The sequence below is a fragment of the Gymnoscopelus microlampas genome (genome assembly GCF_963454915.1).
Source record: "Gymnoscopelus microlampas genome assembly, chromosome: 8".
NCBI lineage: Eukaryota > Metazoa > Chordata > Actinopteri > Myctophiformes > Myctophidae > Gymnoscopelus > Gymnoscopelus microlampas.
This window is the reverse complement of record NC_139945.1, coordinates 7,238,187-7,265,591: the sequence shown is the minus strand read 5'-3', so window position 1 is coordinate 7,265,591 and position 27,405 is coordinate 7,238,187. Positions and strand designations below refer to the sequence as shown.

At 43.8% G+C, this 27,405-nt stretch overlaps 1 protein-coding gene across 1 annotated transcript in view; it reads left to right on the top strand.

Moving 5' to 3' along the window:
• The first annotated feature begins 19,004 nt into the window (after positions 1-19,004).
• Positions 19,005-27,405, top strand: part of gucy1a2 (guanylate cyclase 1, soluble, alpha 2) — a 72,207-nt gene continuing 63,806 nt past the window's right edge. Inside the window, exon 1 of the mRNA XM_084064081.1 lies at positions 19,005-19,491. Within this exon, the coding sequence (XP_083920207.1) occupies positions 19,039-19,491 (453 nt within the window). The 5' untranslated portion in view covers positions 19,005-19,038. The remainder of the gene's footprint in view (positions 19,492-27,405) is intronic.

The following is a 27,405-nucleotide window of genomic DNA, read 5'->3' as shown; positions in this document are numbered from 1 at the left end:
CAAATCATGAACACAGCGTCCGGAGACCTGTGCTCCGAGGAGCACATTTTCTCGTTCAAAATGTGATCTTTACTTTATAACATGTTTTACGTCTAACAAAGAGGCAGCGCAAATGTCCGACAGTAATGATTGCATCTACTGTATCTCCTGCAGCTCCTCCAGCTCATTCCTTGTTCTGGGGAGGGCAGTGGGCACTGGTTGCACCATCAATTGGCAAAAGAACGAACCGATTATTATGTCTCATTTACAAAACTTGACAGTTGTTCATGTAGGCTTGTCACTGCACAGTTTCACAGTTCCACGGTTTCTCACGCGTTCTCACAGTTGATCTGTATCTCTGTCTGTTACACATTCATCCTCTCTCTCTCTCTCTGCCTCTCTCTCTCTCTCTCTCTCTCATACAGTATGTATACTCCCCGGGGTGCTTCTATGTGCTACTATACTCTGAATGAATCATCCCATCGTTATCAGGGAGGCAGTCTGAGGGACTCTCATAGGAATAAAACTCATACAGTCTTCAGCCAAAGTTAACAATAATGTGTGTGGGATTATCCCTAAATATATCTTTGACAAATGAGCCGTGATAATGAGCCATATAGGCGGTACATTCCCTAGCTCCTGTAAACTGCTCTCCTATCGCTGGAAAGGCTTTCTAACATATAACGTTGTTGTCGGGCAGAAACCTCCTAACTCCATATTCTAACTTTTTGTGTTTTTTCGTAAATTAATGCCCTACGTGATCATACTACAGCGTCACACAAATGCATCAAAAGTAGCAGATCCACAAGCTCGAAACGTGGCGTGAAGCGACGCGTTTTGAGCGCGTAGATCTACTACTTCTGCCATTTCTGAATTTTAATCCTGAAAAGTAACAGTTTTGGACTTCCACCCGACAGAGACGATAAACACAAAGAACAAAAGCAACTTGAACCCCAACATTCTCTATTCTGGTGGGGCATTCGCCACAAATAGCCGATATACAAGCTCACAACGTGCGGGAACACTCTTGTGGATCTGCTATTTTTGGCGGAGATTTGGTGTGTAGAGTGATAAAAGCGTAGAGTTGTAACTCAGGTCCATCTCACTAAGAATAGGCCTAGAGGCTTTAAGTGGATAATCCCTGATAATGTATCATTCTCCTCTTTTAGTCCCTCCCTCGCACAGCCGTATTACGACGCTGCTTTTAGTAAAGCTCGCTGCGATTATAAACGAGACGTGTTGAGTAAAAATGTCAGCTTAAAGTTAGTTCCTATAAAAATTCAAACACATGAACCCTGCATATGCAGTGGTTCTCAAACCTTTTCGTGTCAATGAACCCCAAATTGACTCAGAAAATATTTTTTTAAAGGTTAAAGTACTATTCTGATAGTAATCATTGCTACAGAGCTTTTGTTCTGTCACAGGGGTCTCTCCAGCTCTTTAGTAAACAGAATATACGTACATTTTCAGACACAATTTAAGCCAATCAGGAGAGAGTACTGAAAATGCATTTTCTCTTTTGATAAAGAGCTGGAGAGACATGGAGACTCCTTTTACTGAACAAACGCTCTATAGCAATGAGTACTATCAGAATATAGAGCTATTTAACACTTATTTTAACCAAAGTAAATTACATACCCTACCTTTAAAATCAACTTTATTCAAATTTTCCAAATATTTTCCAAATATAGCAGATGTATAAGCTGTCAGAGCGGCGCGGCACAAAGTGACGTGCCTCAAACTTGTAGATCTGCTATTTTTGAATAGCCAACATATAAAGTGGTTAAAATGTGATGCTATGTTAACTACTCTTGGGGGGGACCCCTGGACCCCCCCCCCCCCCCCGGATTGCAGGATAGGTGTGTGTCAAAAAATAAATAAAAAGGAAATCTATACCAGTTCTCTCTGTCACCATGGTGAAATGTCCCAACTGTCTAAAAGAGCATGTAAAAAGCGGTGTTAAGATGCCATGTTGCCTAGCAACAGACGTACATAATTGTAATGTGGAGCTAAGCATGATTGCCACCTAAATAAATATATGAAAAGAGATTATTGATCCCCATTAGCTCTTGCGTCTTGCCTAAGCATGGCTATTCTTCCTGGGGTCCTTCACACCCAAATACACAACAACATACTACGGATACAATACACAGACAATAGTTCACTTACAAAGGTTAAGAAATACATTTCAGAAATTTACAAATTTACAATATTGTACATTGCATGATCAAAAGGAGAAGAGGGTTACCCATACCTCTTACAGGAAGAAGATCATTTATAAAAATGTAAAACAATAGGGTCCCTAAGCCGCTTTCCTGAGGAACTCCACAATTAACATGACTGACCTTTGACAAACTACCATTAAAAATAACTGTTTGCTTTCTGTTACTTAAGTAACTCTACACCTAATTTAATGCAGTGACAGTGAAACCATATTGTTTGAGCTGATCTAATAACAAAAAATGATCTATCAAATCAAACGCTGCACTAAAATCAAGTAAAACAGCCCCCAACAATCTTCCATTCTTAATCTCACATTGCCAATCATCTATCATTTAAACCATGTACATCAAAATAAAGTTGTGTATCTGTTGAAAAATAATTCTCTCCATTACCTTTCCTAAAGCTGGTAACAAGCTTATAAGGCGACTGTTTGTACCAGAAAACAGTGCAGCTGTATTTTTTGTAAGTGGAATGATTTTGGCTATCTTCCAAGCCTGAGGACAGATGCATTTCTCAATACTCAAGTTAACAATATGACAAACAGGGGAAGTAATTAAATTGGCAACCAAACTAAGAAATTGAACATCTAAATTGTCTGTCTTTACATCTATTAAGCAGACACTCAACTTCATTAACCATAATGTTTTCTAGTTCATTCACAGTTCTTATTATTCATTGAGTTTTGAGTTAATGTAGTTGAGGGATTCATACTTATACGTTGCATGTTGCTCCTTAAACAGTTGATCTTAGTAATACATCATTAATTACATAATTTATTATTAAAATAATTTCAGTAATCATTAAAATAATTTGCAACTGGCTTAGTCAAAAATGTTTCATCCACTTCAAGATAAGATGGGCAGGCTTTAGGCTTTCTGCTCATGATCATTGTCATTTACTACATTATTTTTGTCTTTTTTTATTTATTTTTATTTTGTTTTCATAAAACAATAGTTTTTTTCTTTTTGTTGAGAGCTGTAACATCATTTTGTAGCTTCTGTTCCCATGTTCTACATAAGATCACAGGTGTGTGTGTGTGTGTGTGTGTGTGTGTGTGTGTGTGTGTGTGTGTGTGTGTGTGTGTGTGTGTGTGTGTGTGTGTGTGTGTGTGTGTGTGTGTGTGTGTGTGTGTGTGTGTGTGTGTGTGTGTGTGCGTGCGTGCGTGCGTGCGTGCGTGCGTGCGTGCGTGCGCGCGCGCGCGTGCGCATACTTGTACTACTATATCGTGGCTGTCGTGCAGAAAACTACACCAGGGGCTACACCATGAATTTGAACTTTTCCTTCATTTTTGTGTGTTTTTGGTCTCCCCTACCTCTCTTCTATCCCCAAAAATACCCCAGTTTGAACACTCAGGCTTTCACACATATATGGGGTTTTCTGTAAATTGGTCTCAAAACAGACCAAACCAATCCAACTAAAACCTTTTTTTGTTCTTCTTTTTTTTTTTTTCCTTTTCCCACACAGAACCAGGAGATAAAATGCATACAAACTGGCTCAATAGCGCCCCGTGCCAAACAGGACAATGTGGTATTGCAGGTTGAAAGTGCTTTGGAAGCCAGAGAGAAGTTAGTTGGAATGAGTATATCTGAGGCTTGATTTAGGCTCAAACCTTTTGAAAAACGTTTGAGGGACATAAACAATATGATATTAAATATATATATATTTTTTTGAAATTCATGGTATAGATCCTTTAACTGCCCTCGAAATCAGATGTATACATGGAATGTGCTTATTTCCCAACCTTAACATTTGGGGCATGTCCACTGTGACAGTGTTGATGGGGGAGATATTTATAGCGCGCATGTGACTGCAAGACGCTCAGATTGAAGGCTAATGGACGGTTGAATGGCAGTGGAGTGATGTATGGTTATGGACACTTAGATGGCCCCAGGGGACGATTTATGACAGAAAAAAGGGACATTTATTCGTCCTTTTATATCTGTCCTTCACTATGCCTTTCTCTCACTCTCTGTCTTCCCCCATCTCTCTCGCTCTCTCTCCCATCTCTCTCTCTCTCTCTCACACACACACACACACACACACACACACACACACACACACACACACACACACACACACACACACACACACACACACACACACACACACACACAGAGGCACTCTTTGTCTGTTGTTAATGTGTTTTGTGTGCCATGCTGTCAGTTTCAGTGTCATGTGTACAAAGAATGTCTACGGACATGTTACAAATGACTAGCATTTGACACTCAGCTGTTGCAATAATGTACTAATCTGTTTACTGTAGCTGTGTGTGTGTGTGTGTGTGTGTGTGTGTGTGTGTGTCTGTCTGTCTGTCTGTCTGTCTGTCTGTCTGTCTGTCTGTCTGTCTGTCTGTCTGTCTGTCTGTCTGTCTGTCTGTCTGTCTGTCTGTGTTCGCAGACATAAGGGTTTGAAGCACAACTTCCTTGATTCCGGTAAGTACAGAGTGATCCCTCCCCTGCCACAAATAGACCTTTTTCTGTTTGTGTGTGTGTGTGTGTGTGTGTGTGTGTGTGTGTGTGTGTGTGTGTGTGTGTGTGTGTGTGTGTGTGTGTGTGTGTGTGTGTGTGTGTGTGTGTGTGTGTGTGTGCTGTGCGTGCGTGCGTGTGTCAGTTACTTGGATGAATGTAAAAATGAATTATGGTGTAGGTCGGCCTGTCTGTCTGTCTGTCTCTGTGCCAAGGCACCTGGATCACCAAACACAGTAAACTTCTGAGTATTGATTTAACTCTGAGAGTGTACAACTGGACCCAAAAGGGTAAATCAATAAATGAACGCAGGGTTTTTACTGGGCAGCAGCAGCTTAGGCCTCAGTGATCTATGTGTTTGCTGTGAACCTTTCCTTATCTCCGCACATTCCATGAGTTTGCATGATTAAATGTTACTGGCTTTTAAAGCCGCTGGTTCTCAACCTGTGGGCCAGGCCCCACTGGTGGGCCGCGAGGGTATTATTTTGACAAATAATTGTCAAAACACTAAGACTAATGATATTATAACATGATTAAAAGAGCGATATCAATACATAAGATGTTAGTTCTGATCTGGTGATGGAGACCTGAAGCCGATTCTACATGTCTCCTAAATCTCAACAGTATTCTGACAAAACGTATGTTTCTATATCAGTGGTGCTCAATCTTTTTTTCATGTCAAGGACCCCCAAAATTATATATATTTGGCCGCGGACCCCCATCAAAATATTTTGTTCCAGGGACCCCCAGAAGCAACGATTTGAGTTAAAAATGTTTGCTTTAAAAATATATATATTCAAAGATTTGCACACATTTTCACAATTTTTCAAAAATAGCAGATCTACAAGCTCGTAGCGCGGCACTCGGTGCCGCTCTATGAGCTTGTAGATCTGCTATTTCGAGTGCCGCGCTATGAGCTTGTAGATCTGCTATTTTTGAATAGCCCAAAGTGTAAAATAATGCTTTTTAGCTCAAATCTAAAAATGACACAGTTCCAGGTCTTAATGGGTTAAAAGAGCGATATCAATACATAAGATGTTAGTTCTGATCTGAATGGGCCAGTACTCCCATTTTATTTTTATTTTGAACTTAAACGGATATTTCACTTTCAAACATGTTTGGGGTCATTTTAACGTGTACTTGTCTGGGCTTTTGTGAGCACCCCAGACAAATTAATGAAAAAAGTCATTGACAAAACACGGCCCCCTTCACGCATTAGTTAGAAGGACACAATACCAGTCACCAGAACCAAGGACGGGTGTTTTCGATGAATCTAACATGGTTAAAATGGAGTGTGACATTCAGGGACGTGCACAGATAGACTCTAGGTGGAGCTAGAGCACCTGCCCTTTGCCCTCTTGACCAGAAGTGCCCTTTTGAAAAAAAGGAAAAAAAGTTTTTTTTCCCTTCATTTTACAGCAGGGGTCTTCAACAGGGGGTCCGGGACCCCTAGGGGGTCCTCAGAGTTACTACAGGGGGTCCGCCAAATCTTTATGTGATATGATTTTTCTTTTTACCATAACCACTCGAAACCTAGCATCCCTTTTCTGAGGAGAAAAATAGCCAAAAATAGCAGATCTACAAGCTCACAACGCCTCGCACTGCGAGGCGTTGTGAGCTTGTAGATCGGCTATTTTTGGCAAAGAGGTATAGGTGTAGAGGGGAAAAAGAGCAGACCAAGTAAACAAAAAAAGGTTAAATTTACTTGAGCACCTGCCCCTCAAAATGTCTGTGCACGCCACTGGTGATATTACATTGGGTTTGTATAGGAAGGGGGCGTGTTTGATAACATTTCACATATCTACTGTAAATACTGAATCAAGCAATTTAAACACTGTCTGGGGTGCTCACAAAAGCCAGAGTAGATGAAATGATCCCAAGCATGTTTGAAAGTGAAATATCCCTTTTAAGTAAAAGTATCAATACCACAAAGTCCACAAAAGTAAAAGTATTCATTATGCAGAAGTAACGCATGTGTGCTCCAGCCTTTATGCTCCTTGACTCTGATGAATTGACACCACAAATCCTGTCTCATCCGTGAAGCACTCAAGTCACTTCCTCCCTCTCTGTCATGTACTTAGATTTCATATTTTTATGGATTTATTGTAAATGTTCATGTCAGGTACTGATGATTTAATAAGTACAGCGTAAACCATCTGTTATTTTGGTCTCAATCAGACCTAAATGGGGGCTAATGCATTACAATCTTTCTATCCATACTCCTGATAGCTCAGCCGGTAGAGCACTCAAGGTTACTTTATCTTGTCTCCGGGGAGAAATTTGTCCTGGAGACAAGGTACAATACAATACAATGCAATGCAATGCAATGCAATATTGCAATGCTAATATCATTCACGGTCATTTAGGCCTAGCCTGGGATCCAGCCTGCTTCGCTACGTTCGGCTGACTTTTTTTTTCTCTCTTCGCTTCTCAGTCTGGAAAGCCTCCTATCTCCAAGGGAGGCGGGACATGGCATACGGCTGGAATTGTGCCGTGGCTTCTGATTGGTCTGTGGTGCAGGGCGGGACAAAGAAAACGGTGTGATCGTTGTGATTCGTCATTCGTTTGAACAACATCCAATCAGCAACAACGTTGCCTAACGTAACATATGTAGTTCCAGTGTAGTAAAACGAGTCAATAGGAGGCTTTCCAGACTGAGAAGCGAAGAGAGAAAAAAAAGTCCGCCGAACGTAGCGAAGCAGGCTGGATCCCAGGCTAATTTAGGCCTACCCTCCAGCATAATATGTCACCATAATATATCACCCCAGCCAACATAAAGTATAGTGCACAAGATCACCACCTTAGCACCCCCTCAAAACCTTCTACCTCACTGTCTACCCCTATGCTATTGAGGAGTCTATTGAGGAGTGTGACTGACAGAGGGACAAATGAGTGCTTGAACCTATTATAGCTCCACGCAGGGACCCTATGGGTCCTATCTTGCCCATAACCTTACCCCTTATTCCTAAACTTATAGGCATGTTTTACTGTTTTTAAAAACACGTCGATGTAGATCGGCTATTTTCAATATTTTAAAATGGTTTTGAAAATATAAAAAAATGCGTAGTTGCAAGATAGGGCCTAATATATATCCTACCAAGAGCTTGTGACTAAATGACTACATTGGCTCAACTGGAACACAGGTTCTTTTTTTTTAGAAGAAGAAGAATTAGTTACATTCAAATCAACATTATTGTCGAGAGTCTTCTTGACTGGTTGATATCTCAACCAGTCAAGAAGACTGGTTAATATAAGACTATCTGGTTAATATCTCCCACAGGATATTAATGACGTGATTGGCAGCGTTTACAGTTCGACTCAGAATATAAACTTTCCCAGTGGCATCATTTGGTTCATCTTTCAACCCCCCAAGCCTGTGTTATTTGTTGCATACCACATTTTCACGACAAGTTCCGCCACTTTGTCCTCAAAAGCTACCAGCTTGTGAGCTTGTAGATCAGCTATTTTCGAATAGCTGAAAAATAAAATACGGCTCAAATAAGTGTTCAAACTGTTTGAATGCTTAGGCTTTTTGCTCTCTCTTCCCTCAGCGTCCTGTCTCTTGACACTCTGTGATGTAAATAAAGAACATCTTTATTTAGATATTTTAACCACTTAAATCCTGTATCAAGAATCAAGAGGGGTTTATTTGTCTCTCACTCATTCAGATAGAAGCAGCGCAATGTTAGTGGGACGTGCTCAGCAGAGACTGTGCTAACTATACAATACAATATAACAAGATAATAATAATAATAATAATAATAATAATAATGTTATATTAATGCAAATTGTTCCCAGATTAACCACTATTTCTAATACGGTTAATAGATATTCAGCTCTTTCTATTTCTCTGGTTGGTATAACATAAAATGAATATGTCTTTTCGAGAACAAAGAAAATGTTTTAATGATTCCACACAACTTCCACACAAGTCTAAAAACCTCAAAAGAAAATGTGTTTAATCCTATAGTTAAACATAATGATTGTTGTCTGGTATGAGGTTAAAAAACATCTGGGAGAAACTTCCTTCCTCTCCTGTTTTCACCCCATATTTGGGGAAATACTCACTTTGAGCCAGGCAGAGCTGATGGGGGGATTTAAGCTGTGGGCTGACAAGGGGGTAAGGACAATTGAGGGATGTTTCTTTTAGTATGATAATTGACTTTACTCCACACACATTTGTGTGTTGTCACTGCTGTTGTAATCTACGGACCTGCCAGTGAGGAGCCCCCACTGGGAGGATATAGCACTTCCGTCCCACTCCTCCCGCCCAACACTCCTTGCTGAAAGTTGCCGCCCCCCAGCCCGTAGGATTACATGCAGTGACAATTATCACCCTCCCTGCCCGGCTTCCCTCCCCTGAACACTGTACTGTACAGACATTCGTCAAAGCCAGAAGGGTGAATTCGAACCCCCGGCCTCCGCGGTGATGGGCAGTGGTGTAAAGTAACTAAATACATTTACTCAAGTACTACTTAAGTAAACTTTTGAGGTGTTTTTACTTTACTGGAGTATTTCCAATTTTCAGTGCTTTTACTTCTACTCCACTACATCTCAGAGGCAAATATTATACTTTTACTCCACTACAATTATTTGAAAGCTTTAGTTACTAGTTACTAGATTTTGATTATTATTACAAGACATACATTAACCACTTCAGCCCTATATACATTTCGGCCATTTGAAAATAGCCAATCTGCAAGCTCATTGTGAGCTTGTAAATCTGCTATTTTCAAAAGATTTTTATACATTTTACATTTGAAAACTTGTGAAATGGGACATTCTGCACAATGAGTGCTTTCTACTTTTGGTACTTTAAGTACATTTTGATGCCAATACTTTTGCTTAAGTAACAAATGCGAGTACTTTTTCCACCACTGCAGGCACTTTACCGCTGTGCCACCCGGGCGCCTGTATGGCGCCCGGGTGAACCCTTGCTGTACAGCATAGAACCCTCGCTGTACAGCATAACGTCATTTGAATTCCATGACATAGAGATGTACCTAGATGGACATTACACCAGGAAGTGGCCTCTCTAGTCATGCATGCTCATAGCTACGCTAACAGATAGAGCTATCGCCATGTCTGTGTTAGGCTCTAATTGGCCGGCAGCCAGGAGGACACGGCATTGCGTCTGCCTGTAAGCTTATCTCCACAGGAACATTATCTATATTCCTTTGTGGTGTCCGCTTTATTAAATGTCCACTATATCACTGATGGATGGCAGGCTGATTGCTAAAGACATACGGACAGATAAGCTAAAAGTGACTGTGTGTGTGTGTGTGTGTGTGTGTGTGTGTGTGTGTGTGTGTGTGTGTGCGCACGCGTGCGTGTGCCCGCGGCATGCATGCATGTGATCGTGTGTGTGTGTGTGTGTGCGTGTGCGTGTGCGTGTGTGTGTGTTTGCGTCTTCGGGTGTGAGAGAGAGAGTGTCTAGGAAGGAGAAAGACACATTCTGTCTGCAGTCAATTAAGGCCAGGCCACGCTGCTCCAGAAAGCCAACTGAATTAGAAGTCACCTCCAGGAAATTACCACGGCGGGTGTGTGTGTGTGTGTGTGTGTGTGTGTGTGTGTGTGTGTGTGTGGGTGTGGGTGTGGGTGTTAGCTCGATTTAAAATTAGATGGTGCTTGGGTGTGACATCGATGGCCAAAACGCAAAACCTCCTAAGTGCAAATTTCATGATTTTCAGATTTCACTGTGGATGAGGACTATAGGCTATGCTGCACATGCTCAGTCTGTCTGCAAGATAGTCCCGCCCCTCATTTGTGTCAGAAAAGTCATTTGACTAAAACCTCCTATCTTGTTCATTGCCAATTAGTGCTAAAATGTTGAAGCGCAAAACCTCTTATCTGCACCAGAAGTAGTTGAGCAGCAGACAGAGCTGAAACTTTGGAATTCTGTGTTATGTAGACCATCTAAATGTCTTTCAGTTTGTAGTAATCAATTATTTTCAAAATAAAAAAGTGTCTTCCACCCTTACTATTTAAGTATTTGTTAGTAACTGTCAAGTTAATTGCATTGCCTTGTTGATTGCTAATGATTAGTGTCAGGTGGTGAAACTTTTATCACACCAAGAGTGTGAGTTGATCAAACATGTGAATGGTAATACTTGTTACAGTACTGTAGAATGTCTTGATCTCAAAATGAGCATAAAAAAAACAATATTTATTAATTTATAAGCCTAACTGTTTCTAGGTAAAAACCTCCTATGTGCATCTATGTAGATAGGAGGTCATTTTCAGGTATAGATAGGAGGTTTTGGCATTGAACATTTTGAACTTGTGGTTAGAGGTTGTCATTGCTGCTTAGATGTGAACATCCATGTTGTGATTTTTTATTAAATGCAGATCAAAATCACACGTGAACACCGTGGCAGCCAACAACCCTGTGAGAATATTGTGTTGTGTTGGTTGGGGGGTATGGGGGTGGGATGGGGTTTGGAGTTATGGGGTGTGGAAGGTGTGGGGTGGCGGTTGGGGGGTTATGGGGTGGGGGGTGCATGAGGGCTTGGGTGGGTGGAGTTTGGGGGTTGTGGTGTGTTGGTTGGGGGCATGGGGACCGGGGGTTCTGGGAGTGGGGGTAATGGATTGGATGGGATTTGGGGGTACGAGGGTATGGGGTGGGATGGGGTTTTGAGTTATGGGGGTTGAGAGGTGTGGGATGGCAGTTGGGGGGTATGGGGTTTGTGGGAGTGGGGGAGTATTGCAGGTGGTGGAGTTGGGGGGTAGAAGGTATGGGGGGATTTTGTTGAGGGGGGCATAGGCAAGTTAGGCTGGATCATATAGGATAGGGTCTTTGCGATGCGAGAGTGTGGTCTAGCGGCTAGACCACACTCTCGCATCTCAAAGACCCTATCCTCTTCATCTGTGCTGGATGAAGCACAGATGACAGATATGGGAAGGTCATGGAAGACAGGAGCATCGGATCATCCTCTTCTTCTGCTGGTACCGTGTTTCAACTCGTTCCTTTGCGCTTTCTCCCCAGATCTTGGAAGTCTGAGAAGAGCTTCTGCCAGAAATGTCATTGATGAGCTTCCAGCTCTTGCCATGCTTCTGTTTAACATGCACCTCTTTAATGTCCCTGATCTTTTGGATCCGCTCCTGTTGTTCGAGTTGCATACACTTGTTATAGCTCCTCCTTCCTCCGCTTATATTCCTCCCTCAGACCCTCTCCTTTTTGGTCAGCGACAAAGTCCCTGTGTGCTGCTCTCATATCCTCCCTGGCTTTGGTGATTCTAGGGTCAAGGCATCTGTCTTTCCTCCTTGTTTATAGGCTCTTTAAGACATTCAATGATCTTACATACTATTCCACGATCCACACTGGACACAAGGTTGGTGATCCAGTTGTATGAGTTAGGGGAGTTGGAGGGCATGAGGGTTTGGGGGGTGTGGTGTGCTGGTTGGGGGGAATGGGGGTTGTGGGAGTGGGGAGAGTGTGGAGGAGAAGTGCACCACCTACGTAGGTGCACTTCGGCGTAACAGCTTAGCCAACAACACTGTAGAGCTCAAGATCCTGATGCTAGATGGGAGAGTGTGGAGGGCAGCTTTTCAGGAGTCCCAAGTTGGTGTTGGCTAGACCACACTCGCATCGCAAAGACCCTATTCTATATGATCCGGCCTAACTGACTCATGCCCCCCTCAACATAATCCCCCCCGTACCCTCTCCCCCAACTCCACCACCTGCAATACTCCCCCACTCCCACAAACCCCACCCCCCAACTGCCAGCCCACACCTCTCCACCTCCATAACTCAAAACCTGTTGGTGTTGGCTAGAATCTAGCCAACACCAACTCTGGAGGGGGGCATGAGTCAGTTAGGCCGGATCATATAGAATAGGGTCTTTGCGATGCGAGTGTGGTCTAGCCAACACCAACTTGGGACTCCTGAAAAGCTGCCCTCCACAATCTCCTATCTAGCATCAGGGTCTTGAGCTCTACAGTGTTGTTGGCTAAGCTGTTACGCCGAAGTGCATCTACGTAGGTGGTGCACTTCCTGTCTTTCCTGGCTTTGCCCTGGGTTGGCTCCCATAGTGTCAGTTTGCTTGCCACTAGTTACAGTATGGGTGCCTGACGCAGTGCCCTGCCTCATCCTTCTCTCTCTGACTTTGTCTGTGACACATGCTAGGTTCCCGTAGAGGACCACATTTCTGATTTGGTCCGTCCATGTGACTCCTAGTGCCATTCATAGCATTCTTGTGTAGACTCCATCCAAGGCCCTTTCCTGTTGTGCTGTGATGGTCCATGTCTCAGCCCCATACAGCAGTACTGACTCAACTGTAGCTATATGAACAGCTGCCTCTTGAGGTCTTCTCCCATGTCTGATTTCCACACTCTCCTCATCCCATGCAAGGCATTCCAGTCAAGTGCCCCCCGGACCTTCAGGTCCTGCTCCATTGAAGCAGTCCAGGCCAAGGTTATTTGAAGGACTGCCTCAAGCCCTGGACTGAGGCACTGCCTGGACTGCTTCAAGTAGCGTGTCTCCATCATCTGAACCATCTTCTCTGGAACTCCGTAGGCCCGGAAAATGTTCATCAGTTTCCCCCGGTGGATGGTGCCAAAAGCCTTTTGGAAGTGATGAAGGTGATCACAACTGAAAGATTCCTCTCCCTTACTCCTTCCAGTATCCTCCTCAGCACCAGTATCTGCCCGTCTGCTGTTCGCTCTGGGCGGAAGCCGTTCTGCGAGTTTCTCAGTACAGGGTCTAAGATGGGTCTAAGACGGTTGAGGATCATCCTGTTAATGCCTTTGAGGTGTCCGTCTTGGTGAGGTCGCCTGACTTTGGTACTGGATCGATGATCATTTTGCCCAACAGCTTCGGCAGCTCAATAGACGTGTGTGCTTGATGAAATCCAACACCACCTCGTCTATGGGCACATACATCAGAACCTCTGCTGTCACTCCATCCTCCTCGCAGCTCTTGCCTCACTTGATAGTAGCCTTGGCCCTCTGGTACTCATCCATGGTAAATGATCCATGATATGGTATGGGAAGGTCATGGAAGACAGGAGCATCGGATCATCCTCTTCTTCTGCTGGTACCGTGTTTCAACTCGTTCCTCTGCGCTTTCTCCCCAGATCTTGGAAGTCTGAGAAGAGCTTCTGCCAGAAATGTCATTGATGAGCTTCCAGCTCTTGCCATGCTTCTGTTTAACATGCACCTCTTTAATGTCCCTGATCTTTTGGTCAGCTCCTGTTGTTCGAGTTGCATACACTTGGTATAGCTCCTCCTTCCTCTGCTTATATTCCTCCCTCAGACCCTCTCATTTTTGGTCAGCGACAAAGTCCCTGTGTGCTGCTCTCATCTCCTCCCTGGCTTTGGTGATTCTAGGGTCAAGGCATCTGTCTTTCCTCCTTGTTTATAGGCTCTTTAAGACATTCAATGATCTTACATACTATTCCACTATCCACACTGGACACAAGGTTGGTGATCCAGTTGTATGAGTTAGGGGAGTTGGAGGGCATGAGGGTTTGGGGGGTGTGGTGTGCTGGTTGGGGGGAATGGGGGTTGTGGGAGTGGGGGGGTATTTCAGGTGGTGGAGTTGGGGGTAGAGGGTATAGGGGGGATTATGTCGAGGGGTGCCTGGGCCAGTTGTTTTCTAGTCCACCTAATTGTATTCCTGTTGTCCTTTTTGTACATTTTATTTGTAAGCACTTTCATAGTTTCATTTAGATTCTTGTCGTGAGCATTGCCCTGCAAACTTTGTTTTGTTTTTGAATAAAATAAAAAAGCATTCAATGCAACTCAGTGGTGTGTTCTACCGTGTTACGCAGATTTTTTTTGGAAGAATGTGTATACAGTCTACTAACCATTTCATCCATTGAAAACGCACTAGCGTATACCCACAACCACGCGCATTTCGTGCAGGGAATGATTATCGTATACCTCAACCAAAGAAAAACTAGACCACACCACTGATGCAACTGTTTGCAGCTGTAAATGTATGTATTTGCAGCCATTACTATGTGTCATTATGTAGTTAAGCAATCACTTTACATTAAATGCAAAAGCTCCTATCTGCAGAATTATCCAGGAAAAGTGGGGAAAAACCTCCTATCTGCATTTGCAATATGAAATCAGTGTAATTAACATATAATAATGTAATATAGTCCAGACATCCAGAAATGGTGTATTATGTGATGGGTTTCATAAAAAAATAGCATTGTGCAAAAAAAATACAACATTTTGTAGTTTTCTTTTTCATTTTCCCAACAATGAACATTTTTCAGATAGGAGGTTTTGCGTTTTGGCCATCGACATGTTATTATGTCCATCTCTTTCTGACCATTTTCTCTTTGCACCAGGGAGGCTCCTGTCCTGTCAACCTGGGCCCTATTTCACTAAAGGTGAATTAAATAAGCCTGGCCTTAAGTCAAATCAAGGCTTGACAAAGTCGGGTCCGTATAGCCTGGTTTATTCCGTTCCATGAACGCCAAGCCAGGCTGAAAAGGAGCGACTTTGTCGAGCTATAGGCCTTGTCAAGCCAGGCTGTGTCGAGCCAGGATAATGAAGCCAGGCTTCACGTATTTCTATAAAAGACCATGAAAGTCGATAGCAGAATCCTTGAACTTGACCAATCATGGAGTCATCATCATAACGCCCGAGTCCTATACTTGGGTGCTACTGAGTGTAGTGTCAACTACTTTTGGCACTAATCAGTGGTGGAAAAAGTACTCAAATTCTTTACCAATACTGCAATATAAAAATACTCTGTTACAAGTAAAAATCCAAAATTCTAAAAATATTTGAGTAAAAGTACAAAAGTATTGGCATCAAAATGTACTTAAAGTACCAAAAGTAAAAGTACTAAATATTTGAAAATAGCCGATGTACACACGACGCGTTGTGAGCTTGTAGATCTGCTATTTTCAAATAGCCTATGTATAAAATAGGGCTGAAGTGGTTAATGTATGTTTCATTATATCATAGTTTATATCTGAAAAGTAACTAGTAACTAAAGTTTTCAAATAATTGTAGTGGAGTAAAAGTACAATATTTGCCTCTGAAATGTAGTGGAGTAGAAGTAAAAGTATTGGAAATTGGAAATTGGAAATATTCGAGTAAAGTACAAATACCTCAAAATTGTACTTAAGTACAGTACTTATGTAAATGTACTTAGTTACTTTCCACCACTGGGCACTATACTGGTTGCCGAGGGAGTTCTGACGTGTGCTCCATATACAAACTGTTTATTCTCTGTAACTTTTGTGCCATTCACTATGGTATACAGTAAATAATAACATAAATACACTAGAAAATGTGCTCCTCGGAGCACAGGTCTCCGCCAGTACTGTTCCTGATTAATCCTGTCTTACCTATTTATATTACATATTGTCACGTGTCACTTGACCAATGTTAGCTTGGCTGATAGAAGCTCACTTAAAAAAATATTAATGATTTTTTGAAGTGACACACCTATTTATAGGTTTCTATTTCGTCATGCGTCTCGCTAGCCAATCAAAGCACACCCTTTCAACATATTGTCACGTGTCACGTGAAGCTTGACCAATGTTAGCTTGGTGGACACACGGAAGGACGGAGACAAAAACATACTCTCCACCTCTGGCGGAGACAATAAACAGTCAAACGCACACAGACCTCCAGCTGTTATGTACAGTAACACAGTCGAAAACTGTTTGCCTCTGTCACTGGCAACACCTGCTGCTGATTACAGCTCTGTTAAGTACCTAGGCAACTTGGCCTTGACCAAGCCCTGCAGTGACATCATCAATTAATAAGCAATTAACAAGCAATCATATATATGGCTCAAAGGCTCTTACAGCAGCACTGCAGCAGCTCATGAAATCATACAAGGAAGTAAAATCACTAGGTTATGATTGGAGATAATTGATGAAACCAGACCAGATGGCGTGTGTGTCTATTGTGTTAGTGTCCAGGAATATGTCATCTATTATTAAGTTTTAGCAATGAGCAATGTTTGTTTCCCTTTAATTTCCAGTTCTTGAGGATAGTTTTCTTGGCGACAGTTAAGGAGTAGTCTATGTGTTCATCGAATGATCCATGTTTGATTATGGTATCTGAACCGGGGACCCATGCTCCCTTAACACTGTGGTTCCAAAACTCTTTAGCTCATGACCCAAAAGAAAGATTTGACATTTGCCCGGGACCCAAACTAGTGAAAATAGCAGAAAATGGCATATCTAATAGCAGATCTACAAGCTCGCAACGCATCGCTTCGCGCCGTGTTGTAAGCTGGTATGCAGGGATGTCCTGATAAAATCCCCAAACATTTGTTATGTTCAAATCCAGCACGCTCGCTCAGCAACTATTCATGTCTGTGATATCAAGACGGCGCTGCATTAGGCTAATTGTTTTTTAGAGATGTATTTTGGCCTTTGATGCTTTTATTCCAGACAGAGACAGTGACCAGAGAGGGGATGACATGCATTAAAGAGCCTCTGGTCAGATTCCAGCCGGGGCCAGCCACTACTTAACAAGATTTCCGACAGACTAAATAGCAAATAAATGTGTTTTGGACTCCAGATAGCCCTACAAGTGCAACAACGCTGAGATGTCAGGTTTGGGAGATTATGTGGCAAATACAACTCAATCTGCATCTTAAATGCAGTCTTTGGCCCCCTTTCACTCAATAAAGCATTTAAAAGACTAGAGTTTAAAACAACCTTAAATTGTATCCGTTCAATTTAATAGCCCTATAGCCTATGTCATAGGCTATCGCAAAGAAGTCCAATGGCCTCATGGTGGCGCTATCACAGGCAGAAAAGGTTTGCTCCATTAGTGGAGTGGGGGTGCATTTTGGCACTAATTTTGTGCAGCAATTTCAGCAGCTCCCATGACAGTATTTCAGCACCATGACTTGCACAGGTCTGGTCCCTTTTTTTTCATCTTTGGCCAGGCGTTTGGCCCCAGCCCGCCCCCGGACCCCAAAGAGCTTGTTGCCCAGCCCCCTAAAACATGTGCATTAAGCCGCTTGCTTATAGGCTAGGCTAACACAGACCTGACTATAGGCAACCCAGCCTGGCGAAGATATGCCCTCCGAGGGCACCTTTCTACTATTACTATTTTTTTTAAAAGTATGAAATATTCTGCCTTTCAGTGATGTTTTCATTGTCTGCGGTGCTATGATGACACACTGTGATAAATTAGAGAGAGAGAGAGAGAGAGAGAGAGAGAGAGAGAGAGCGCGCGCGGCAGCGAGCGAGCGAGCCCACACCGTGATTGGTCCTGCCGTACAGAGGGGATGGAAGCAGCACAGTGGTGTGTGTGCAGCCTCCCAACACACAGCTCAGCTCCAGTCAGTCGGTCGGTCGCTCGGTGGACGGACACCGTGAGAACATCTCGCGTGTAGCTGAACGCTTTCACTGACCCGCCTCTCCTCTGCGTTCATTCAGCTCACCTCATCTCCAAGCCACACACACACACACACACACACACACACACACACACACACACACACACACACACACACACACACACACACACACACACACACACACACACACACACACACACACACACACACACACACACTGCTCGATCTGCTCGGACACGGTGACATCATGCTGGTGACATTGTGGTGATGATGGAAACATGAGAAGTTGTTGGAGGACAGAGAGGAGGAGAAGCTGCTGCAGAGCAGGGAGGAGGAGAGGAGGAGAAGCTCCTATAATATCTGACCTGAGGGACCCAGAAGAAGACATGATGACATTCTGCTTCAGTGCATCCTCCTCCTACGTGGAATATGTTTGATTTTCTTTCTAACCGGGTTGAAGAAGCCTGTTAAACAGCTCTCTGCGGAACCGCTTTGTCGGTTTTATTTTTATACAGCCTACGTGTATGTTTGGAGTATTAAGCAGGCAGCGCAGCCCTCCGTCTGCACGCCGCGGCTCATGTTATCGACCGTTTATGAAATATTATTTTCATTTCTTTTTGAGTCGGATGGTGCAGCTGATGGGCGTCCGTTGGGAATGATAGCTGTCATTGCTTAAACAATGTGTGCGTGCCATTAGTGTACGTTCTCTCTCTCTCTCTCTCTCTCTCTCTCTCTCTCTCTCTCTCTCTCTCTCTCTCTCTCTCTCTCTCTGTCTCTATTTATCCCTGTTTCTCTCTGTCTCTCTCTCTCTCTGTCTCTCTCTCTGTCTGTCTCTCTGTCTGTCTCTCTCTCTCTCACTCTCTTTCTCTCTCTCTCTCTCTCTCTCTCTCTCTCTCTCTCTCTCTCTCTCTCTCTCTCTCTCTCTCTCTCTCTCCCCCCCCTGCCCCTCTCCCCGCAAGCCTATCCCCTCTACCCCCCCATTCTGATGTGTGTACCCGACGTGGCCCGTTCTACAGAACCGGCGTCTGCATCATCATCACCTCCAGCACCCTGGTCCTCTCCTCCTCCATCACCACCATCATGTCCTCCTCGCGCAAGATCTCCTCGGAGTCCTTCAGCAGCTCGGTGGGCTCGGACTGCGGGCTGGAGTCCCCCGGTATCATCAGCAGCACCGGCGGCGGTGGTGGCGATGGGGGATCCTCGTCACCAGGAGAACCTCTGACGGAGGAGAGCCTTCGCTCCTCCGGCTCAGGAGGAGGAGGAGGCGGCTGTCCCTTCTCCTTCTCCTTCTCCAACACCAACACCTCCAACACATCCACCTCCTCCTCCTCCCAGCTGTGGAACGGCAGGAGCCCGGCCGCCGCTGGTGGGGACAGGCGGCTCCCCTCCGGAGAGGAGCAGGGGCAGCCGGGGCGGGGGTCCTCGGTCAGCAGCAGCGGCGGCGGTGGCAGCATCAACAAGCGGACCACCCGGAGGAAGAGGGTCAACCTGGACTCGCTGGGAGAGAGCCTGAAGAGACTCACTTCACCCACGGTCAGTAGTTGTTTTTTGTGGTACGTTACGTACAGTAAAAAAGTGAGGCGACAATGTAAGGACTTTTAAGACCTTTTTAATACCTAAAAAAGGGGGAAAAGGAAAGAAAAAAGACAATTAGGCCTACTGCATCAAAAGTAAGTACAATTGTGAAAATTGCCGATTTACAGGCTCACAACACCTCGCATTGCAAGGCTTTGTGAGCTTGTAGATCTGCATGTTTTTACAATATTTATCTGTGGAACTGAGTCAAACTAAATGTAATGCCCCAACTCCTACAATTCCCCCAGTTTGAATATGATTATTTTGGGGGGTCGGCCCGGGTCGCAGCCTAAAAAGTTTAAAAACCACTGCAGTTCGACATTAAGACTAAAAGGATAACACAAAAAAAAAGTCCTCGGGACTTGTTACCATTGTGGTCCCAAGTTTATGAAGCAGCCAGGTCTTTGCCCCAAAATAATACGTATATTTTCATGTCAAGGACCCCCAAATTAATGTATTTGCCACAAACCCCCCCATCTGAAAATATGTTGTGCCAAGGACATATAAGATTTTTTTTGAATAGCATTCCAAGAGTATTTATTTTTAAATAGCAGATCTACAAGCTCTTGAGGTGTTGTGAGCTTGTATATCTGCTAGCTAATGTGCATAGGATTAAAGTGGTTATACTGAAGCAAAGCTCAAATAAACAACTACAGAAACAAGGCAAAAAAGAAGAAGAAGCTCAAAGGTTATCCTTGATGTGGCAAGTCATAACTCAAACACTTTCATGTCAAGGCCCCCACATTGATATGTGTTTGTTTGGTCACAGAATCTGAAACCTCTGAAAATGTTTTGTTTTGTGCCAGGGACACTTACAGTATTAGAGGAGATATGTGTTGTTAAAAATTGTTCCAAAATAGGAGAACTTGTAGAGCGTGTAGATCTGCTATTTTTCGAATAGCCAAAGTATAGATTAAAGTGGTTAACATGGTTCTGTTGCTATATTAACTCATTTTACTGATGCTCCCCATCCTGGAACCTCCTCAAGGAGAGAGAGAGAGAGAGAGAGAGAGAAAGAGAGAAAGACAAAATTGTAACTGGAACACAATAAATTTGATGCTGATAAATGGGTTCTCTTCTCTCTCTCTCTCTCTCTCTCTCTCTCTCTCTCTCTCTCTCTCTCTCTCTCTCTCTCTCTCTCTCTCTCTCTCTCTCTCTCTCTCTCTCTGGATGAAATTGAAAATGTGTGTTCTGTTTACCAAAGAGCTGGAGAGACATGGAGACTCATGTTACTGAACAAACACTCTATCAATGATTACTATCGGAATATAGAGCTTTAACTTTTTAGCCAAAGAATATTTTGTTTTTTTTGTACCAAACAAAATCACTCACAGCACCTTTGACACACACTCTCTGGCGGTCAAATTTCAACGCTTTAGGCCAGTGGTTCTCAAACATTTTTTTGTGCCAAGGACCCCCAAATTGAAATGTACAGTATGTGTCCGCGGACCCCCACCTGAAAATATGTTGTGCCAGGGAAAGATTTGTGTTAAAAACTTTTGCCTAGAAAAAAAAAACAGATAGAAAGATTTGCACACATTTTCAAGATTTTTCAAAAATAGCAGATCTACAGGCTCGGCAGCTTGTATATCTGCTATTTTTGAATTGCCAAACTATAAAATATGGATAAAGAGGTTAAAATGATTGACGACTGACACCAGAAGCTAACCCTGTGTGCGTCGCTTTTTAACATTCGAGTCAGGTGACTGACAACACCAGCTCAGTGTTGGCTTTGTGGTTACATTTGAGACTGCATTTGGGGTTCAACCCCCGGCCCGGTTCATTTACCAAAGACTACAAATGGGACCCAATGCCCTCCCTGCTTGGCACTTAGCGTCAAGAGTTGGATTGGGGGGGGGGGGGGGGTGTTCGGGTGGTGCAGTGGTAAAGTATAGCTGCCCACCACCACGGAGTCTGGGCGTCTGTACTCTATATCATGGTTCCATATCATGTGGTTCTCAACCTGTGGTTGAGAACCACATGAAAATAGCAGATCTACAGGCTCGGCAGCTTGTATATCTGCTATTTTTGAATTGCCAAACTATAAAATATGGATAAAGAGGTTAAAATGATTGACGACTGACACCAGAAGCTAACCCTGTGTGCGTCGCTTTTTAACATTCGAGTCAGGTGACTGACAACACCAGCTCAGTGTTGGCTTTGTGGTTACATTTGAGACTGCATTTGTGGTTCAACCCCCGGCCCGGTTCATTTACCAAAGACTACAAATGGGACCCAATGCCCTCCCTGCTTGGCACTTAGCGTCAAGAGTTGGATTGGGGGGGGGGGGGGGGGGGGGGTGTTCGGGTGGTGCAGTGGTAAAGTATAGCTGCCCACCACCACGGAGTCTGGGCGTCTGTACTCTATATCATGGTTCCATATCATGTGGTTCTCAACCTGTGGTTGAGAACCACATGATTTGGTGGGGGGGGGGGGGGGGGTCCCCAGGTGACAGTGAAGTGACAATATAAGGACTTTTAAGACCTTTTTAATACCTAAGAAAAGTTTAAATTAAATTTGAAAAAAATAGCGTTACTGCATCAAAAGTAATCAACAAAGCATACTATAAAAACTGTTCAAACATTGGCCAAATTGTCAAATAATGTAAGAAAGAGACAAGAATTATTATTGTGAGGCGTTGTGAGCTTGTAGATCGGCTATTTTCACAATATTTATCTGTGGAATCAGGGTGGGGGGTCCCCAGTTCAAGTATGATTATTTTGGGGGGTCGCGGCCTGAAATGGTTGAGAACCACTGCTCTATATAGACAAATCCACAGAGCTCTCCCCTGGCGCTATCTTAACTGTGGTGTCTGTGGATTCGTCTATGTGTGGACACTGTCAGCCCGTGTTCGGGGGAGGTAAGCCGGGCGGGGAGGGTGATAATTGTTACTGCACGTACTCCTACAGGCAGGGGGAGGATAGGATGGGCTTCTACATCCTTCTGATGGGGGCTCCTCACCCGCAGCTGAGTTAGTATAGGCAGCAACAACACACAGAAATGTGTGTGGGGACATACTAGCATCATGTCCAGGGGAGGGGGGGGGGGTGGCGGGGGGGTACTTGCACACACACACACACACACACACACACACACACACACACACACACACACACACACACACACACACACACACACACACACACACACACACACAGACATGTTTTCTTGTCTGTGCCTGGCAATCATGTACATCAGAGGGGGGCCCACTTTACTCCAAACATGCATGGGTCATTATGATAATACACACTGGGTCACACAAAGAAAGGGAGAGAACACCCAGTTCCCAAGGTTTGTGTGTGTGTGTGTGTGTGTGTGTGTGTGTGTGTGTGTGTGTGTGTGTGTGTGTGTGTGTGTGTGTGTGTGTGTGTGTGTGTGTGTGTGTGTGTGTGTGTGTGTGTGTGTGTGTGTGTGTGTGTGTGTGTGTGTGCGTGCGGCCATGCGCGTAAGCCTCTTGTCAAACAGCTTATCTGCAAATGTAGGCTGTTACTAGTGTCCTTGGTATAATTGTCTCTGTCAGGCACTGTGACGTTTTGTGGTTTTGGTGTAATGCATGTAATTTAATGTTGTCTGAAGAGATACTTCTTTGTAGCCTATAGCATACAGTATATGGAAGCACACAATTCTTTTTCTCCCTTTCAAGCTAGGCCTTGAATCACATTGGGCCAGGCTGATACTTAGTTTTGCGTAATGTTGCAAACAGTCTTGCTGCTGCCAAACCTTGACACTGAAGTCACTCCAGACTTTAAGACTCATATTATACACACACACACACACACACACACACACACACACACACACACACACACACACACACACACACACACACACACACACAGTTTAACTTAACCGGCTTTTGCAATACACAGAAATGTCACTGTCACAATATCTGCTTTATTAGCCACAGGTGTAACAGAGGTTTTAATTGTGAACTTGGCCTGATTAAGTTTGCATTGTTAAGAAATCAAGTTGTTTGTCTTTCAGGCAGCACTGTGTGTTTGGTTGTACGATACCGTTTGAGATGCGAGGGTTTCATGCAAACACTGTAGGCTCTTCCTCCGCCCACAGTTGTATTCAAAGTTTTGCGTCATATTAACTGTTGCCATTTTGCGAGTGAATCAATACCACACATTTTACCGTCAGCTCAATCTCATTGTAGCTAAGATATAATCAATAGAAATTCATAATCATTTTTAATGCCAGATTTATCTACTACGTCTGTGAACTTCCCGTGCAAACTGCTAGCGTTAGCTGCTTAGCCTACTGCAGCTGCAACCGCACTGCTCTGCTCTGCCGTGCCGAACTTCCGTGGCTCCGTCTGATCAGTACAGCTGATGATTATATTTATAATGCGATTAAGCCGTTCTTTCCTAAATCGTCCGTTAACGGCTAGGTGTGCTGTCAAGCTCATTTCAGCACGACTGTAGAGTCAATTCCAACCAATAAGATTGCTTTGGTCAGATCTACCTGTATACTATTTGATAATTCACTCCACTTTTTTGTCGTAGATTCCTCTCCAGAGGGGGCCACGCACACCACAGGTTGGTCTACTCAGTCAGGAACACTCATGTCATAAGTAGATTTAACCATTTATTGCAACAAAGGGAATGCAGTTAAACTTGGCGTTAACGACTCCGCTCTTAACTCATTGACTGCCAGAGTTAAAACATTGTCTATAGCTGCCCTTGCCAGCGATGGACCATATTCACACGGCGGCCATGTTGCTATTAAGTCAATGAAGTGTCACCCCTGTTGCAACGGGGTGGCACTTTCAATGATAAATTCCAAAATGGCCACTGTGGGAATATGGTCTATACCGAGCGTTTTCACTAACCTGGGGGGGAAGGCGCCGCCCCGGTTGAGAGCATGAGCACTGATTGGAGTGTAAAACGGTGTGGCTGATTGCAAACAATCAGTAGACTGACAGTCGATTACAGCTGAGGTCTGTATGACTTCTGTGCCCTGAAACTAACGCCATGCTTCGTTTATGTAAAACCATCAAATGGCCACAAATAATACATACTGTACACCATAGCGGCCATTATGGTGTGGGGCTTTCTCAGGGACGTGCACAGATAGACTCTAGGTGGTGCTAGAGCGGAGCCCCTGCCCTTTGCCCTCTTGACCAGAAGTGCCCTTTTGAAAAATGTTTTTTTTTTTTTTTTCCAGTTTACAGCAGGGGTCTTCAACAGGGGGTCCGGGACCCCTAGGGGGTCCGCCAAATCTTTATGTGATATGATTTTTCTTTCTACCATAACCACTCGAAACCTAGCATCCCTTTTCTGAGGAGAACTTTAGCCAAAAATAGCAGATCTACAAGCCCACAACGCCTCGCGCTGCGAGGCGTTGTGGGCTTGTAGATCGGCTATTGTTATAGGTAGAGGGAAGGGAGAGGGAAAAAAGAGCAGACCAAGTAAACAAAAAAAAGTATAATTTACTTGAGCACCTGCCCCTCAAAATGTCTGTGCACGCCACTGGGCTTTCTGGTATGAGATGACGGTGGTTGTGACTGGTGACACACATGGAATAGTAGCCTCTTGTCGGACAGAGTGGTCGTGTGTCTCATGCTGGGGTTAGACATGACGGGGGTCTTGTCTTGTAGACGCCACTTTATTTTCTCTAACAGTGGTGGCCTACCTTCCTGCTGTGGTGGCAGAGCTTTGTAAAAACAATACAATGTTTATGTTAAGACTGTGAGGATAATCATCAAACAAGAGGAGAGGAGAGGAGAGGAGAGGAGAGGAGAGGAGAGGAGAGGAGGAAAATCAGAAAGGAAAAGTAGTGTGTACTTGATAACACTTTGTATACCGAAGTGAACTCTCTCTCTCTCTCTCTCTCTCTCTCTTTGTATAAAAGCTCATCCACAATGTGTCGCATTGTGAGCTTGTTGATTGGATATTTTCGACCCGGGCACGCAACCAGCGTCGGTACACAGCAGTATAATACAGGTGTTAGGGTTAAAAATCAGGACAGATAGAGAATGGAGGGTAAGGGATTGAGAGACCCTCCTAAGGTAAAGAAACAGAACAAACACACACACACACACACACATCCAGGGAGGTCTGGACAGAGAGAAGCTGGAGAAAGTCAGGGATGTGGTTCACATATTATCGTCTCTGTCGGGTGGAAACCTGTTCACAACTGTAACTTTTCAGGATTCAAATTCAAAAATAGCTAAAGTAGCAGATCTACAAGCTCGAAATGCGCCGCGTTGCGGGTCTGCTACTTTTGATGTTTTTGTGTGACGCTGTAGTATCAAGGAGGGCTTTAATTTACGGAAAAACACAAAAAGCGAATATATGTAGTTAAGAGGTTTCTGCCGGACAGCAACGATAGAATGGACAGGACAGATACTGTACTCTCCATGTGTGTGGTTAAAGCTAGGTTTCTATCGCACCGATTTTGGCCCGACTCGGCGTCGGGAAGCGTTGGATATCGTCGTTCAGTCAGTTAGGGGGTCCACGACCGACGCCAAGGGGTCCGCCGTGACCTAATCGGCCGACTTCAGGGCGACCGAACTCGTTCAGTCTTTGGCCGACTGGAATAGCCGTGGAGTAGAGAAGACGGGGGAGAGAGAGGGGTTACGGTGTTGCCAGATTCTGTGAGAGAATCAAGCGACCAGGTCCAGGTCTACATTCACTGTTTCTCGTTGTCGAGAAACAGTGAATGTAGACGATTGATTTGACCTACTTTTGTGCTGCGCGCTGGTGATGTAATTAATTTGGGAGCAGGTGTGTAAGATTCCAATAGTATAAACATTTTAAATGGCTTTCATATACTCTTAACACATTGACCGCCAAGACCGTAGTCCTACGGGCCGTTAAATCCAACCGTTAACCGCCGTACCCGTAGTCCTACGGGGCGGGTGTTTTCCCATGTTAAATCGAACAGGTGCAGATTCCGGATTTTTTTTTGGGGGGGGGGGGGGGGCGGACCGGAAACGAAATAATACTGTTTCCGTTTTTTGTCCCGCCTCCGTTTCCTGTCTAGCGATCAACTTTGGAAGCGGTTATCTCGGCTTGTTGTTTTGCTCTCCGCATCCCCCACTGTAACGTTTTGCCCTCGTTCTTCAAAATGGAGGGTCGGATCGCGTAGCGGTCTTCGGTGTTTTGTAATGTCGGATCCTGTGTTTGTGTCGAACCAAATGAACGCGGATTTTAAACGGATTTAGCGGGGGCTATGGCGGAATCAAAAAAACAAAAAAGGACAAAAAAAGCTTGGCAGTGGTAAGTGCATTTTGAGATTAGACCTTTTTTCAAATGAGAATTGGCCTGGATCGAAATGTGCTCTGTTTTGGCTATATTTTGGGTGTTAATTTCAATCCATATTTTTTTTTTTCGATTATTCGAATAACCGTTTAAAAAAATGTTGTGTACTCGTCAGCAGTGGTGGAAAAATACTCAAATGTTTTACTTAAGTAAAAGTATCAATACTGCAATGTAGATGTACTCTGAGTCTGTTACAAGTACAAATTTACTCGAGTAAAAGTACTAAAGTTTTGGTATCAAAATGTACGATGTGACGAGTTGAGAGCTTGTAGATCGGCTATTTTTAAATAGCCTAGGTATAAAATAGGGCTAAAGTGGTTAATGTATGTTTAATGTAATGATTTATATCTGCAAAGCAACTAGTAACTTTAACTATAAGTTTTAAATAATTGTAGTGGAGTAAAAGTACAATATTTGCCTCTGAGATGTAGTGGAGTAGAAGTAAAAGTATAGACACTTGGAAATACTCCAGTAAAGTAAAAGTACCTCAAAATTTGACTTAAGTACAGTACTTGAGTAAATGTACAAAAAAACATACAGGGAAACAAGCCTAGAGTCGCTTATAATAAGCAGACCTGGCAACGCTGGCAGGATCTTGCAGATC